The 18,642-nt window shown below is 41.8% G+C and overlaps 1 protein-coding gene across 1 annotated transcript in view; it reads right to left on the bottom strand.

The window, feature by feature from the left end:
- Positions 1-718: 718 nt before the first annotated feature.
- Positions 719-18,642, bottom strand: part of ANKUB1 (ankyrin repeat and ubiquitin domain containing 1) — a 50,553-nt gene continuing 32,629 nt past the window's right edge. The window contains exons 4-6 of the mRNA XM_073625978.1: positions 16,411-16,525; positions 9,682-10,578; positions 719-1,232 (exon numbers count right to left, since the gene is read on the bottom strand). Coding sequence (XP_073482079.1) covers positions 1,154-1,232; positions 9,682-10,578; positions 16,411-16,525 — 1,091 coding nt within the window. The 3' untranslated portion in view covers positions 719-1,153. The remainder of the gene's footprint in view (positions 1,233-9,681; positions 10,579-16,410; positions 16,526-18,642) is intronic.

Consider the following 18,642-nt stretch of genomic DNA (forward strand, 5'->3'; position numbering starts at 1 on the left):
TAACAAACCTCTGAGGGTTTTACAGAATAGCTGTATTTATACTGAGATTAAATTACACACAGTTGGACTCTGTTTACTAATTAGGTGACTTCTGAAGGCAATTGGTTTCACTAGATTTTAGTTAGGGATATCACCGTAAAGGGGGCTGAATACAAATGTAAGCCACACTTTTCAGATGTTTAATATTAAAATTTTGAAAACCATTTATCATTTTCCTTCCACTTCACAATTATGTTGCACTTTGTGTTGGTCTATCACATAAAATACCAATAAAATACATTTAAGTTTTTGGTTGTAACATGACAAAATGTGGAAAATTTCAAGGGGTATGAATATTTTTTTCAAGGCACCGTATATAGGGAATCAAGCTCAATTACATTTAGAAACACGCTGCTTTTATTACCTTATTTCCATACTGCCCATGATGCCTGCCTACCAAATACCATGTTGACATTTATTTAAAAATTGTCATTAGTGCCTAGCTACTTGTTCTCTGTGCTGGCTGATTGATGATGTCTGTGCCAGAACCTTCCCCCTGAGATCGCCTTTCCTACGAGCCTTTAGCCAAGATCTTGCTTGGTTTTGTGAAATCTTGTTAGATTTCTTAGTTTTCTCCTGAGATCTCCATGGAAGGTACTGGTGATGTAGCCTTCTAAGGTGGCAGCTGGAAGACACCAGCTATCACCAGTGCCCAAGAAGTCTAGGCTAGACATAAAAATTTAAGTTGACAAAGACTGCTTTTAATTTACATGCAACATGATTACAGCTGTATACACCTATACATATTAGTTCATGGGTGAACTAATGGGTCATAATGACAGAATGAGCAAATAGAAGAAAAAGTAAGGTAGCTATAGATATCGGCATAATTAGTCTACTAATGTGTTATTTATGCAAAAGTGGTAATGTAAGAATCATATTGTTTATCATTATCACTGATAATAAAAGTGAAAGAAAATCCAAAATCGTGAGGCGTCGCTAGAACAGGATTAGAGGGGAAATGCAGTTTTTTTATATGTGGGTCTAAGTATTGGCAATGATTCAACAATAGAAGCCAGGGTTGCATAGAAATAACAGCAAACAGCAACAGTCCATAAATGTGTGACGTTAACTGTCTCAGGGTAGCTGTCTGTAGAGCCTAATCTTGCTGTCCTTAGTGCTGGTAGACCATCTTCTTGGCCAACATCCGAGCCATGTCTAGCTGCTGGAGCCAAGGTTTTTCTTTAAATTCACTAAAAAGAATAAGTTAACATTGCATTACATGACTGTTAGAAAAATTAAAACCATTGCATACTGAATGATACATATTCATTCCAATTCATCATTAATAACAAGCTCATAGGTGTGCGCAGCTTATTACATTAGGGTGTGCACCCAAAAGCTCAAACACACATGCCTTTCTCTGCAGCCTTAGCTGCACGGGGCAGTGAATTAATTGGAAGTGCTCTGTGCTGAGCGACTTCCTATTCATTCACAAACTGAAGCATAGTAAACACAGCTTACTATGCTTCAGTTATGAATGAACACAGTGAGTAAGTGTGTTCACTGTGTTCATTTAGAAAAGGAAGGGGCTGGTAAATTACATATTTAGTGGCCCCTTCCCCCACTCTCCCTTCTGAAACATGTCAGCAGCCAGGGGGAGAGAAAAGGAGGAAAGCCAGCAGCACTGCAGGGGGGGGGGGGCAACACTGGGGGAAGCCCAGGCAATAGGGGGAATTGCCACCATACACTGTGATTAGGGTGTGCCCAGGCACATCTGGCACACCCCCTGTGCATGCCTAGGAACACGCTTTATTTATACCTACCACCTTAAGAGTTCTGAGTTGTTAAGCCCAGTATTTTTTTAAATAGATTTTCATTTTGTGTATTTCTTCCAGATTTGCAGTTATCCAGCATGAGACAACTTCTGCTCTTTGTCTCTATATAGCAACGTAATAAAGACCAGTCACCGCTGCCTTATTCTTATAAACAATTCTTATAAACAGCGTATAGAGATAAAATTCACACATAAGGTGAATTGGCAAATCACATTCTTTTTTGATTTACCAAAACATTTCACGCAGGCTTATTGCAATCTAAGAAGAATCATACCCTGTTTCCCCGAAAATAAGACCTAGCGTGATTGTCGGTGATGGCTGCAATATAAACCCTACCCCCCAAATAAGCCATAGTTAAAGTCCTTGTAGGTCTTATTTTCAGGGTAGGGCTTATTTTCGGGAAAACAGGGTAGGGCTTATTTGGGGGGTAGGGCTTATATTGCAGCCATCACCGACAATCACGCTAGGTCTTATTTTCGGGGAAACAGGGTACATTTTGTTAATTGTGATTGTCTGGATCCTGATTTGCGTGATTATCTGCAAATAGAGCAGATCTGCATTGCAATAATTAGGAACTAGAAATTGATTCACCTAATAGAATCCGTCTGTTCTCCTAATAGCCAAAACTAACCAAAAATAAATGTAATAAATTGCAGCTAACAATCCTTTAATGTGGTGGCTGCATTTTCAATTTTTAGGGCCGGTTGACACCTGAATTCCACAGAAATGCGTTCCATGTTCCCGTGCAATTAAGTGCAGTGTGATTTTCAGCCCATTCATTTAAATGGTCTGAAATTGCACTGGATCGCACCAAAAGTAGTGCTTGCACTACTTTTCAAAAACACACTGCATCGTACATGGTACTGCAGTGCACTGCAGTACCATGTGATCTCATGCAGGGAAACACACTGCGTTTGCAATCTGCGTTTGAAGCGTCATAAAGAATACATTAATACCTGCAGCAGATCGTACACGCATTTTGAACGCAGTGCGGGAAACGCACGGAACTTGGGTTTTCTGCACCGCGTTCTGGGGTGAACGAGGTGTTGGGCTTTCCTTTTTTTTCAATTGGTTATCTGGCCGGTAACATACATCCTGTTTTAAGCTGGATACACACTATACAATTTTCTGTAGATTTTTTCCTTCAGATTTACCAAAACCATATAATATGAGGTCAAACCTTAATGCCGCGTAGACACGATATGACTTTCTGCCAACAAAGCCGTGGATTTTTTTCCGAAGGGTGTTGGCTCAAACTTGTCTTGCATACACACGGTCACACAAATGTTGGCCCAAAATTCCGAATGTTAGAACGCGGTGATGTACAAGACTTAGGACGAGCCGAGAAAAAGGAAGTTCAATAGCCAGTGCAGCTCTTCTGCTTGATTCCGAGCATGCGTGAACTTTTGTGCAACGGACTTGTGTACACACGATCGGAATTTCCGACAACAAAGTGAAGTTGGCGGAAAATTTGAGAACCTGCTCTCATACATTTGTGGTCGGAAATTCCGACAGCAAATGTTCGATGGAGCATACACATGGTCGGACTTTCCAACAACAAGCTCACATCAAACATTTCCCATCGGAAAGTCCAACCGTGTGTACGCGGCATTAGAGTTTCAATTGGTATGCAATCAGGCAGGTCCTTGCACTACATAGTTTTGGTAAATCTAAAGGAAATCTGACAACAAATGTTGTATAGTGTGTCTGGGGGTCTAAGAGTGGCTTTTCTTTTTAAGAAGGAGCAACTGAGACACCTTTGGACAGCAGCATTGTCTGGAGAGGGTAGTGTTTGATGAACTAGTAAATTCAATTGTGCCTCTACTAACAAATTAAAGTCCAATTTAAGATAACATTTTTTAAACAGTTACAGAATCATTGTTTTTCCTTTTAGTGTAAAATGTTTAATGTTAGGAATGAAAGTTAACCATTGTAAGCACCCCAGTTAGTGTTAAATGGTTTGTCTCAACCACTGCTTTTTTATGAGCCAGAACAAAGTTCTACCACCTCTGGCCCTGACCTTGTGCTCACCGCTATCGACCTTTTACGTGTAACCACAGAAGCGTGGCTTTTGTGTTTACAAGTGACAGTGCACCTCTCCAGCTGGCTCCCACAGACTCTCCCTGCCACTGCACTCAGGGCAGGAACAAGGAAGGGGGCCCGGGCCCAGTTTGTTAATGGATGGGAAGGAGGGCATTGGGGTGCTGAGCTGGTGCCCAAATGCTGACACCCAATGATCCTTCTGCTGTTGCCCAGTGTGGAGAGGAGGAGCCATAAGTGAATACGCACTCTGTGTACCGTATGGGTGGAACAAGACTTTGTTCTGCCTTTTGCAGAGGTAAGCAAGGCAGCTGAGAAAGGGATGTGGGTAAAAGGTGAGGGTTGTGGGGATTTAGAGATAAGAGATGAAGAGGGGCTTGAAAGTAAGGAGCTTTGGAACCTTAGATGTTGGATGTGGACAAGCATAGCTATGGCCATGGTGCAGAAGTAAGCTGTGGGGGGGGGGGGGGGGGTATGCAGAGGTGAGCTGCAACTGGAAGGGTAGGTAGAAGTGAGTTGCGGACAGGTATGGGGTGCAGTGGTGAGTTGCAAACTGGAGTCCAGAGGTTTGTTGTGGCGAGGGGGTGCAGAGATGAGTTGCAGATGAGTGGCAGGTGTAGAGGTGCAGAGGTGAGCTGTGATCAAGGTAATACAGAGGATGGGGGGGGTGCATAGGTAAGTTGTGGATGGGGGTACAGAGATGGGTTGCAGACGGGTGGAAGGTGAAGTGGTGTGTTGTGGACTGGAGATGCAGAGGTGAGTTTTAGACAGGGGTGCAGAGGTGAGCTGTGATCAAGGTAATACAGAGGTTAGCTTTGGAGGGGGAGGGGCGGGGGGTGCATAGGTGAGTTGCAGACAGAGGGTGGAAAGATAAGTTGCAGACAGAAGGTGCAGACATGAGTTGCAGACAGGGGTGCAGAAGTGAGTTGTGAATGGGAGCACAGAGGTGAGATGTGGACAGGGGTGCAGAGGAGAGCTGTTGATGAATGGTGCAGAAGTGAGCTGTAAACAGGGGTGCAGCGGTAAATTTTGGACAGGGATGCAGAGGTGAGCTTTGGATGGGGGTACACAGGTGAGCTTAGGACAGGGGAAAGAGGTGAATTGTGGACAGTGGGGTGCAGAGGTGTAAAACACCCCTTTAAGGCCAGCCCAGTGCAACTTACCAACACCCACCCTATGAAGCGGCGCAAACAATTGCGCCACATTGGTGAAGAGGGATGAGTTCCTGCACCTGACAAAAAAAGCCCTTGTCTCAACCCTTTTACTTCCACTTTTGCTGCACAGGTTGGTCTGGTAAAAGAAGTTGAAAGCAGCAGGATCAAAAGGTAAAAAAAAAAAAAAAACTTACAGGGAGAACAAAGACTGCTTTGTTAATGCTACTGACGGATTGTATAAATTTTGATTTTGCCTTTATTGCCACTTTAAGGGTTAGTTCACACTGTTGCGACCCCAAAATCATGCAACTTCCAGTGCGACTTGTATTGCGACTTGAGTACGACTTCAATGCAACTTTGTTGTTTTGTGACTTTGGTTTTGGCCAATGATAACAATACAGAGTGTGAAACACATTACTGAACTTACATTTTTTGGACCGTTATGTGGCTGAAAAGCTCTCGCGGTCCTCATGGTAGAGTCTTGCTACCTCTAACCATGCTCAATCACACTTGCCTTGGTCTTTAGAAGTCGGGTCCTTGGTATCAAAAATTGCAAGACACTCACATACAAGTCGGATGAGTTGTTCATTGTCGAGAGTATACTCAGTCTCTTGGAAGCCATCTTTCCTGCACTATGAACACAGCTGTACAATGTTTTAGCTAAGTGGACAATGTGCTTTGGGAGGTGACATTGCTTGGAAAGAGAATTTGAGCTGCAGGGATAGGCTAAGCCACAGGTACACAGCAGAAAATGGATTGGGAGTGGAGTATAGGGTTAAAAAAACCTTCAAAGTCGCAGCCAAAAAGTTAGTGCAGAAACTATTATTTTTTGTCTGTGCGACTTGAGTCACAGCAATTAAGACAGCACCCATTGAAATGAATGTGGTTTGACTTGTCATGAGACTTTCTGTGTCGGACATTGCAGCAAGTCACATGAGAGGTCGCAGCAGTGTGAACCAGAGCTAATAACCAGACAATCGTGATTGATAATCTTTCAAAAGCAACTTTTATCCCTATTAGGAGTCTATTTTGTATTTGATTTACTACCACTAGATGGCCTAATCATGTGTTGCTTTAAGCACACTGAAGCAGCTGTACTGCCCTCCTCAATTAAATTGTAGCTTCCAATTCACATTAAACACAGTGTACTAAAACCAGTTATCCATGGCAAACATTTGCTATCTGCCATTCATTGTTTTGCCTTATTTAAAGCCTAGTACAGACGGGCCAAATGTCAGGTGGCATCGGCCAGTTCAGTAGAAACCGTCCGACATTCAGCCCGTGTGTACTGTGTTCGGCCGCCTTCTGTCAGTGGGGCATGACTAATAAAGATCTGCTAATCAGCTCCCGATCAGCACTCTTATCCAATGGAGTCCATTGTCAGAACACTTTGTCAGAACACAATAGCACAGCAGGGGAGATCGTTGTACTAACATCGCATGGTTAGTACAGTGGCTCCTCTGGATTGGTCAGTTATTTTTTAATTCAGCCCTGCTGGGTTGAACAAAAAAAAAACGAATAGTGTGTACTAGGCTTAAATGTAATGCTTGCTTTAAGATAATATACCTAGAAGGGCAGCCCCAGCAAATATTGATATTTCACCCCTCCGTGGTTACTGGTGAAGTAGACCACACACTACCATAGCTTTTTACATTTTCCCATAGACACCAAATGTGCAATTCATCCACTAGAAATGCCAACTACCTCAACCATTGCAAAGAGAAAGGCCACACTCCTTTGGCTTTATAAGACAGGTGAAGACACAAAAGAAAATTGGTTTGTTTAAAAATTAGTAGAAACCAGTGGTCAATTCAGTCCACAGGTGTCTGTCAAACTGAACTATCACCTTTGGGTATGGTTGGTCTTAAAACGGAGTTCCACCCAAAAATGGAACTTCCGCTTTAAGTGATGGTGACCCCCTGACATGTCACATTTAGCATGTCATTTTTTGGGGGGGGGGGGGCTGATACCCTCTTTTTAGAGGCATCCAGCTCCCACTTCCTCCCAGGGCTCCGCGGCACCAGAAGGAAGATCACCTCTCCCCATCCCTCCCTGCAATCTTCTGGGACACATCACAGGTCCCAGAAGATTGCCCAGCCATTCACAGCGCGGCTCGCTTTTTGTAGCTGCTGACTTTTAAATGGGTGGAACTCCGCTTTAAAGGAGAATTCCAGCCTGAGCTTGTTTGGCTGTACTTCTCCTATGGATCACAGGAGTGCAATTTGTTTTGCCTGAAGTCCGCTCTCTGCTGACATCACAGATATCAGTCAAGGCACTATGTCATCCCAACTACGGAGTCTGGATCCGCCAGGTGCCTGGACTGACACCCATTTTAGCCTCTCAGCGAGCCGCTGAGAGCCTGAGGCGGCCTCTCCGCCCCCTCCACAGCTCAGTACTCCAGTGAGCAAGAAGGGAGAAGAGCAGAGAGCTGTGACTGACAGTCTACAGCTCTCTGCTCACGGAGCTCTGAAAACCGAGTGATCAGGCGGTGTTCGATCACTCTGTTCTCATTGTAGAGGCGCAGGGGGACAGATAGGTAACCTGGGTAAGTATGACTGGGGGAAAAAAAAACTTTACTTCTCTTTTAAACCTCTTCACTACTGTTTGCACTGCCTAAGTTAAAAAATGAGCTTTGGCATGCTGAAATGTGTAATACATAGAAACAATAAATGTAATAAGGACCAATAAGCACAACTTAAAAGGCGGTTTGATTGCATACTATGGGAAACAAACAGCACACCTGTGATATCATGATGTCCCTTCTAATATGTGACGCAGAAACAAAATAGGAGAAAGCTAGAGATTTGTCAGTAGGTAAACTGTCACAAGAGTTGTGTGAGTCTTTTTATGGTGTTACAGTTAGACTGTGAAAATAAACTTGGGATATTTCCTTTTACTTGTCCTCCTAGACAAGCCATACACAGTCTGATTATTACTAGTTATGTAAATATCATTTCAGATACTCAGGCAGTGAGAGTTCAAGTTTACAAAAAACTGTGAAGCAGCAGTTACACAGATTGTCTATCATGCTGGAGAATTTCAGCGGTTGATACATTTCATGTTAGAGAAGGAACTGATCTGTTTGATGTGTTCCAAACAAAATCTGCTTCAGCTCACAAAATATTCTGTCAATTTCAGCACTGTGCCTTGGGATAGCCTTTTTTCAGTTGTGGCACTCTTTGATAGATAAGTTCACTTTTGGGAATATGTTACAAGTGCCACCCATTTTTTAGGTGGAACTCGTAACATGTTCCCACTCCTGCAGCCTCTCCCTGATCCACCACCTCTAGTGACAGTGAACCGGGGAACATCTCCCCGAACTTGCTGTCACATCATTCATTCGCAGAGTTCTGAGAATGGGAAAACTACAACTACCATCAGCCTGTTGGCTTGTATTTCTCAATGAAATACCAGGGTGCTGTTGAGTGCACTAGGTAGTTTATTGATGGTTCTTGTCATTGTGTAACTGCCAGTCTGCAGGAGCCAGGCATTGCACCATGACCTGCTGATTGTGGGTGAAATACTTTACAGGCTCCTAATAAATTTTTTTTTTTTTTTTTAAATGCCAATTTTTTACCTGCAAAAAGATGTGCATTTTTTTTTAAGGTGAACTACCTTCCTTTATACTATGCAAAATCTCAAGGTACCTCATTCTAAAATGTAAAAAAAACTAAACTAAGCAGCATCCACATATGTGGGACAACCACCACAAGAGATGATTTGTTACTTTACAAACTGGTACTGACTGTTATTCTAGCATTTGTCTTCTTCTGTTTCTCTCCCTCTCTCTGCTAACGTGACCCCAGTGCTTACAGAGAGGGAGAGGGGAGGGGCATACCAAAATGCTGTGCAGGTGCCTGAAGTCCTTCTTATAAACCGATGATGTTATTGGCTGTTAAGATGCCAGTGGTTAGCCCGCACAGTGCCCAAGGTTGTAATTCTGTACTATAAAAACCTTAGACTTTGTGTAATAAAATGGCAGGCTTGATCCACTTGCTGGCTGGTTTACAATTTTTGGGCAATTTGTGACAATTTTAGTTTTTTTTTGCCATTGGCATTTCCGAAGAGCCCAGAAAGCACCCTGGTTGATAAAGGCTGGTCTAGGCTTAGAGCACTTGTGACGGAATTGTAGCCCTTTGTTATTTTGCTGCAGTAATCTCTAGTAGCCTCCTGAAACATGTTCTCTCGCTGTCTTCTACAGCATGTCTCCAACCAAAGCTAAGCATGTCCTCTAACCATCATTTCCTCTACTATGTCTGCAGTGTCTGACAGTCCTCTCAAGCAATACCGAACACTATGTGCAGGCCTTTGCTGATGTTAGCGGCTTATGTTGACGCTGCCTATACCTTGTCAATTGACAACCATTTGTCTGAAGGATGCCCAGCCATAAATATACTGCAAATAATGCATTTGACCATTGCTCACTGAAATAGCCATTGCAGAGTTAACTCATGATTGTTTACCAAAATGTATAAGCATGGACAGATCACTCACTGCAACTGTCTTCGGAGAGATAATTATCTAACCATATAATTTAATTACTTTTCTCTTTCAATATTCATAAAAAAATTGAATTCACCTTCCACGCAGTAAGTGACATCATTAAATTCAAGCAGGCAATTATATTCAAGTATTCAAGCTACAAAAATTTACAGAACTACTATATTTACCTGGCTAGACTTAAGAAATATATTGCATTTTGCCTTGGTGTCCGACCATGGTGCTTTGAGAAAGACTCTAGGGAGGAATTCAGAAGAAGGGTAGCATGTGGCATTGTTAAATTGCGTGGGCGGTTACTGCTAATACTGCCGATGGGTGGAAGAGAAATTTGAGCATTCCATGTGTTGTTATGAATAATATCCAAAGATTCCGGTTCTACTACAAGTCTTTTCTGAGCTGGATTATCTGCTGTTTTTGTGATAGGAGGAAACCTGGATGGTGTTGGTGTCATAGGGTGGAGTTTTAAGACAGCATTAGCAAAGTTTTTGCTACTCTGAGTCCGAAAATTGTTATAAATCCTAATTTTTTTCCATTTGTCTTGATGAAGATTATGCAGACTTTTACTAGTCATCTTGGGTTCTGTGAAACCATCCACAACAAATGGGTCCCCAACACGTGTTTTAAATTGTGGATCCCACCTCTTCACTTTGCATAATTTTTTCTGAGTCACAAAAAGCCACTTTTTGATCTTGACATAGATACTCATAGGGAGAGAAATATTTGGGAAAGCAACAACTGACCACATCTTCATGATTAAATATAATACACAGTCTTTGTGGCCCTGGTGGATACATGTCCTGAGAGGTGTCTGACCAAAAGGAGTCTGACATTCTAAACACAAAACATTATGTGCAACAAAGACTTTGATTAAAAGGATTTGGCCTGCTTCAGCAGCTGCATGAATGGCACATTTGCCTATATCTGGGTGATCAGTTTCACAGCACCATTCTCTGTATGGATGGACACCAATGGCTTCATCTGCCCTTACACCCTTCTTCTGTAGCCACTCTGCCATTTTCAGATGGCCAAAATGTGCAGCTATGTAAAGGGCTACTCTCTGCTGATATCTGTGTGTAGAAAAACAAAGGTCAATGTTAATATTGTACTTGTAAATCTTACACAGTCAACTGAAAAATTCTATATATGTTTATGGCAGATGTCAGACCTGCTTATACGTGTAGTACAGCTCTAAGCAAAAAAAGGAAGATATGAATTGTCCGGCTAGCGTTCAGGAATGGGGTGTTGGCATGTAATATCACCATCCAGTAGTGAGTAGTATGCTTGGAAAAATCATCACTCTCTATGGCTAAGCCCCGTCGGATGGGGCGAAACATGTCACAGGGTATGGCTTATGCCATCTCACACATGTTAACAACACAGACTGGACTGGGAGAACAGCGATTTTTCTAAGCATGGTAGATGTCAGAGATATACATTTACATTTCCCTTCAACTATGTAGTGCAAGGGCCTGCCTGATTGCATACAAATTTAAAGTGTTTAGGTTTGACCGCATATTATATGGTTTTGGTTAGGGATGCACCTATACCATTTTTTTTTTTACAATGAATACAAGTACTAATACTATTTTTTAGTACTAACCAATGCCAATTAACGATACCTACTGCAACTGTTTTGTTTACACTTCAGCTGTCAGCAATGGTACAAAAAGCATTGAAAAGATATTTACAAATGAAATTAATGTGAAACGTGTAAATATATGTTAAAGGTGTAAAAATATTAATGAACAAAGCAAGCAAGAAAGAAGTTTTAATTATTAATAGTTTATAAAATAGAAGTGAATAAAAAATAAAAATCAGCAGGAAAAAAATTATGAAATAGAGAAGGAGAATAAGGAGTTAATTAAGACTGATTAGAGTAAATTAAGGGTTAATAAGGAGTTAAACAGGAACATTTAATAAAAAGCAAAGAAAAACCATTTTGTTTTTACTTGAAAGTTTGCTTTAAACAGACTTCATCTACAGATCGAAGTTCATCCCTCATCTGTAGATGAATAAACAGAAGGATACAAGAAGAAACAATGTTTCTTTTTGTCTTTCTTTTTTAGTGGCTGAGTAATGTTGTTGATAAACATTGCCCGGCTGCTTTTTAAAAAAAAAAATTTTGACACCTCCATTTGCCGGGACTTAGTTTACACTTCAGCTGTCAACAGGGGAACCCAACTGACAGCTGTATGAGTCATTGGTTGTTAAGGACGGGGCAGCCCCGCTCCTTAACAACCAATAATTGCCGGTTTCTTTTTTTTTTTTTACATTTCAGTTGTCAGTGGGGGAAACCTGCTGAAAGCTCAAGGAAATGAACCTGAAAGTATCAGTTTCAGGTATTGGAGCATTTGCTTAGTATCGGCATTGGTGTAACCTTAGTTTTGGAAAATCGAAAGGAAAATTGTATAATGTATGGCCAGCCTTAAGTATCCAGGAGTTGTATTTGTGTTACCTGATCTGTCTGTATACCTGCCATGGCCACCATGAGAAGATCCTAGATCCTACACACTACTTTAGATTTTTAGTTTATTTTATGGAAAACACAAATGGAGGAGTGGGAACATTGCAAATGAGCAGAAACTTCCAAAAATTTACTGTTGGAGTACCTGGAATATGACGACCGGTTTTGCCGTCGGAATAAACTCCGAAGGTTTCTCCGACGGAATTCCATTCAAATGCTCTTGCCTACACACGGTCAAACCAAAGTCCGACCAAAGTCCGACCGTCCCGAACGAGGTGACGTACAGCACCTACGACGGGACTAGAAAAAGGAAGTTCAGTAGCCAGTAGCCAATAGCCTCCCTCTCATACTTTCTTCAGTGCATGCATCGCTTTTAGTCCGTCGGAACAGCATACAGACGATCGGTTTTCCCGATAGGAATTGGTTCTGTCGGAAATATTTAGAACGTGTTCTATTTCTAGGTCCATCAGAATTTAAAAAAAAAAAAAAGTCTGATGAGGCATACATACGATCGGAATATACGATGAAAAGCTTCCGTCTGACTTTTTCTGTCGGACATTCCGCTTGTGTGTATGCGGCTTTAGAAATAAGTGACTCAGTCCATTTAAATTTAGTTGTTACAATGGCAAGTAGGGAATAATAGGGGAGTATGCAGTCCTAATAATGAGTTTATACTTAATTTACATACAGTAGTAACGCAAATTACATATCATTTAAATTGTTCCATAACCACTTAAGGACCGAAAGTCTTGCTCCCTTAATAACCAGGCCATTTTTTGCAATACAACACTGCGTCGCTTTAACTGACAATTGCGTGGTCATGCGACGTTGTACCCAAACAAATTTGATGTCCTATTTTTCCCACAAATAGAGCTTTTTTTATTGGTATTTGATCACCTCTGCAGTTTTTATTTTTTGCTCTATAAACAAAAAAAGTGTCACAATTTCTAAAAAAAACCAATATTTTTAACTTTTTGCTATAATAGTTATCCCCCAAAAAATTAAAAAAAAAAAAAATTTCTTCATCAGTTTCTTCATATGTATTCTTCTACTTATTTTGGTAAAAAAAAAAAAATCGCAATAAGTGTATATTGATTCGTTTGCCCAAAAGGTATAGCATCTACAAAATAGGGGATATATTTATGGCATTTTTATTATTTTATTTTTTTACTAGTAATAGCTGTGATCTGCAATTTTTAGCAGGACTGCGAAAGAACGGGGATCTGTTTGTTTACACTGACAAATCCTCGTTCCGCCTGTCTCTGGAGCGATCTGGTTGGCTCCCCCCTCGTGAATCGCTGTGTACGCCTGACGTACAATAAGGTTGATTTGCGCAGGGGCGCCAACTTGCTGCAGTACAACTGCGGGGGGTGGTTCGTAACTAGTTAAAGGCTAATACAAGTGTAGCCATCCTGCACAATGCAGGAGTGTCTCCTAAATTTAGTCAGCACGGCTTAAACAGTGCTAATTTGTAGTTTGTTTCTCTTCTGCCACTAGGTGTCAGTGGCACCTTTGGCACTAGTAGAAGTATTCATAATAAGTTTGCATTATGAATATTTATATCTTTCCCAGCCAACCATTAGGAGTTTTCTGTGCCAGTGGTGCATGCTGGGTAAGAGGAGAATTATCTGGGGTGAGCTGATAAAACCTATTTCCCCCAGGTTCTGGCCTGGAAGGGGTGCATGCTATACAGTTGCTCTTTAAAGTCTGTCTGGCTGAAGAGGCCTTCATGAAATGGATCCTGGGTTTGCCATCCTGGGAAAGCCTGTAAGTGAAGGGATCTTAAAGCTGCTTCTGAAGAGTGGTAGGCCAGGACTAGAGTCTCATTTAAAGCTGGTGGATTGTCCTGAGGATACTGGAGATGATTAATAAACACATACTAACACTGGAGTGTTAGTAGTGAAGTGAGATACTCTTTCCTACATCACAGCAGAGATGGGCCAAACATCCCCCTGTTCGAGAGTTCTGGTGCGAAAATGTTTGGCCCAGAGCCACAAACTCTATTAAAGTTTATGGGACCCGAACATGAAAAAACAAAAGTCTCCATTTTGAAGGCTTGTATGCAAGTTATAGGCCACAAAAAAGGGCCCGGGTACTGCTCTGGAGGACATGCATCAGTGCAATTTTTTTTTTTTTAAAACGATTGTTTTTAAAAGAGCAGTGATTTTAATGATGCTTAAAGTTAAACAATAAATATTAAAACTTCTTTTAAATAGAGTGCCTGAGGGTCCCCTTAGTCTGCCTGTAAAGTGGCACATCTGTACCATGTATAGAACCTGCTGCAGCAAAACTGACATTTCTAAAGAAAAAAATGACATTTAAATGGACTTCATGGCTGCAAGCTATTTCCGGCATTACAAAAAAAAAAAAAAAAATGGTGTAGAGCCCCCCCAGTCCATACCAGGCCCTTTGGGTCTGGTATGGATTTTAAGTGGAACCCCACACCAGAATTTATAAAAACGGCCTTGGGGACCCCCCTAAAATCCACACCAGACATTAAATTGAGCATGCAGCCTGACAAGCCAGGAAAGGGGGGGGGTGAGCGATCCCCCCCCCCAACTATACCAGGCCACATGCCCTCAACATGAGGGGAGTGCTTTGGGGTGGGGGGCTCTTCCCGACAACCCTGCTCCTTGTGATGTCACCGACCCAACATGCACTAGTCAGTGACATCACAGGGGAGCGGGGCCACCAGGTGACCTCACCAGGTGGCCCCCTCCCTTACCTATTTAAAAACTGTCACCTGGCAGAGCAGGTATTAATTGGTCAGCCTTCTTTGAAGGCTGAGCTTTTTTTTTTTTGTCAGGTCCTGTGGTGCGGTGGGCATTGTGATTGACGATGGATCTACACCAGGGGACATTGTTTTTTTATTTTTTAATAAAGGAATTGTCAAAAACTGCCTCTTCTCATTCTTTTTTTTAACACTTTTTTTTGGTGAATGAATAGGAGTACAATGTACTCCATACTTATTCACATGGGAGGTAAGAATCTGGGGGCGCCCTTGCTAAAAGGGGCTTCCAGATCTAGATAAGCTCCCTGCACTCAGGCCCCCACAACCACTGCCCAGGGTTGTCGGGAAGAGGCCCTTATCCCCATGAACATATTGAGGGCATGTGGCACAGTATGGTTCAGGAGGGTAGGGCGCTACCAGTGAAGAGATTAAGCAAAGCACAATGTTGATTACATGCATTCGTGTGATTAAAGAACGCAGTAGGGGAGATTTACTAAAACTGGAGAAGCCAGAATCTGGTGCAGCTGTGCATGATTGCCAATCAGCTTCTAACTTCAGCTTGTTCAATTAAGCTTGGACAATAAAACCTGGAAGCGAATTGGTTTCTTTGCAGAGCAGCACCAGACTTTGCACTCTCCAGTTTTCGTAAATCTCCCCTGGTGTGTATACACATATACGTGTGCATACAGCACGCAAATCTTAAATAACTGGCCACAGAAAATAACAGCACATTGCAAGCCATAGTGATCTGAATGTATCCAAACAAAAGAGGGATAGTGCAACCATGGGTCAAAAAATACATTTTAATGCATGGGGCCTGAGGCCTAAGCTATTCATGACAACAAGCTGTTTTTTAATTGTAAATGCACTGGAGAAATTGTAGAATCTCATTTTCTGCTAAGGTCAACATCACCATTTTCATTAGCCTTATGCCCCGTACACACGGTCGGACTTTGTTCGGACATTCCGACAACAAAATCCTAGGATATTTTCCGACGGATGTTGGCTCAAACTTGTCTTGCATACACACGGTCACACAAAGTTGTCAGAAAATCCGATCGTTCTGAACGCGGTGACGTAAAACACATACGTCGGGACTATAAACGGGGCAGTGGCCAATAGCTTTTATCTCTTTATTTATTCTGAGCATGCGTGGCACTTTGTCCGTCGGATTTGTGTACACACGATCGGAATTTCCGACAACGGATTTTGTTGTCGGAAAATTTTATCTCCTGCTCTCCAACTTTGTGTGTCGGAAAATCCGATGGAAAATGTCCGATGGAGCCCACACACGGTCGGAATTTCCGACAACACGCTCCGATCGGACATTTTCCATCGGAAAATCCGACCGTGTGTACGGAGCATTAGTCTGCATAACTGAGGTACCTAGCAAATATAATTGAAGTTGCTATCAATGAACCCCAAGGCCAGATTTACGATTAGGTTTGGTAGGCATCTGCCTATAGGCACCAGAGGCGGCTTTCTGTCATCATCAAAAGAAATACAGTCATTTCTTCCAAATCCATTTACCTTTTGTGACTATATTCAAGGCCATGTTAGGACCAGTAAAATAGGAAAATGTTCTTTGCGCCGTTGGCAATCCTAGCAGAGTAGGGGTGCGTTGAGTGCCAAAGCTTGTGTGCTCATAGATTCCAGCAATGGAAATCAAGCCCTAATGATACTCAAAGTAAATGGTTCATATACCTGAGGATGGTTTCATTCTTCGATAAGTACCGTTGAACATTTTGCTTGTGGCCCAGAACACAGGATGCCAAAAGTTCCTTCCAGCCATCCCATACATCCAGTCTCAATGCGGAGCCTAAAATTAATGCAAAACAGACCAATCTTTATTGCTGCAATATATAGAGAATAATTGCTCAGTTAAAGACACGTGCACTAATGTACACTGGATATGCTTCTGAAACCAGAATTTGTGCATATGAGTGCTACCTGTTTCAGATACAAAAGTGTTTTATGTACACATATGACAAATATAGCTACTCTACATGCTGTTTTGTTTTTTTGTATAAAATGTGTGTGCAGCAAAAAGTCCAAGAGTAGTGCTGGAGTACCTGTAATTATAATAAATAACCACTAGAGGTCTAGAATTTGTTTCTACGGTTAGGGGAAAAAAGTTGGGAAGGAAAGGGAAATCTCCCTATTGAGTCAAAGGTGCAAAAAAAAAAAGTTTTAGACTTTATATACACTTTAGACCTTATTGCACCTACAGTTTTTAACCACTACAGACCCGCCAAGAGTTTATAAAACACAAACTTACACTTTTGTGAAAACACAAGTCAAGGTAAGGCGAAAGTGGAAAGTATGGCAAAAGTATCCAAGAGCTGCACCTGCTGTCCGTGAGAAAGCAATCCTTCACATGCAATATTTCACATTCATCCATATTATTAATACTTTTGCTTAGTACTACTCCCCCCTGAATTTTGTGCTTATGCATATAATATCAAATTAAGTAGAGACCGCAATTGCTCATGCTGCACAATGTTCCCCCATATTTTCTCTCATATGGGTTTTTTTTTATATATTTACCTACAATCTAGAGAGCCTCCCTGTTTTCAGAACCTTCAGTAATTTCAGTACTTTTCTCTGCCAATTAGTGTCCCCAGTCTGATGAGCAGCAATATTCAACCCACTTCCTAAATTGTCCTAGACCTTTCTCAGCCTATGACTGGACAGTGAAAGGGAAAGCAGCACAGTGATGAGCTCATCTCTTTGTCACTCTGCTATTTTCAGAACATGTACTGGTTGGCCCTTTGTACTGCTTTTTCCTCTCACACTGCAGCCATACACAGGGACTGCAAGAGGTCAAACTTTAACAGGTTTCAACAAATTCAGGTGCTTGTGCTGCTTGCATTTTAACCACTTCAGCCCTGGAAGATCTTACCCCTTTAATGACATTTTTTGCAATACAGCTCTGTGTCGCTTTAACTGACAATTGTGCGGTTGTGCGACGCTGTACCCAAACAAAATTGATGTCCTATAAATAGAGCTTTCTTTTGGTGGTATTTGATCAACTCTGCAGTTATTTTTTGCGCTATAAACAAAAAAAGACTGACAATTTTGAAAAAAAAGCAATATTTTTACTTTTTGCTATAATAAATGATCCCAAAAAATATATAAAAAATCTAATTTCTTCCTCAGTTTAGGGCCGATATGTTTTCTTCTACATATTTTTGGTTAATAATCGCAATAAGTGTATATTGATTAGTTTGCACAAAAGTTATAGCGTCTACAAATAGGGGATAGATTTATGGCATTTTTATTATAATATATATATTTTTTTTATAAGTAATGGTGTGATCTGCAATTTTTATCGGGACTGCGACATTGCGGCGGACAGATCAGACACTTTTGACACTATTTTGGGACCATTGACATTTATACAGCGATCAGAGCTAAAAATAGCCACTGACTACTGTATAAATGTCACTGGCAGGGAAGGGGTTAACACTAGGGGGCGATCAAGGGGCTAAGTGTGTTCCCTCAGCGTGTTCTAACTGTAGGGGGGATGGGCTACCACTGACATGACAAAGATCACTGCTCCCAATGACAGGGAACAGAAGATCTCTGCCATGTCACTAGGCACAACAGAGAAATCCCTTGTTTACATTCGCTCGTTCTGCCTCTCCTCGCCGAGATCGCGGGCCGCCGGCGGACATCGATTTCATAGGACAAGCAGGCGTGCGCGCCCGCTATCCTGCTTTTGTGTGCTGACGTACAGGTACGTGAGTTTGCGAAGGAGTGCCGCTCTGCCGACGTATATCGGCGCGAGCCGGTCAGCAAGCGGTTAATAATAACGATGTATTGATGATTAAATTTTGTCTTTTATGTTTGCCTAGAGCAGGGGTCTCCAAACAAAGGGCCAGTTTACTGTCCTTTAGACTTCTGGGGGCTGGATTGTGGCCAGTGAGGGTAAAA

The sequence above is a fragment of the Aquarana catesbeiana genome, linkage group LG04 (assembly GCF_042186555.1).
Source record: "Aquarana catesbeiana isolate 2022-GZ linkage group LG04, ASM4218655v1, whole genome shotgun sequence".
Taxonomy (NCBI): domain Eukaryota; kingdom Metazoa; phylum Chordata; class Amphibia; order Anura; family Ranidae; genus Aquarana; species Aquarana catesbeiana.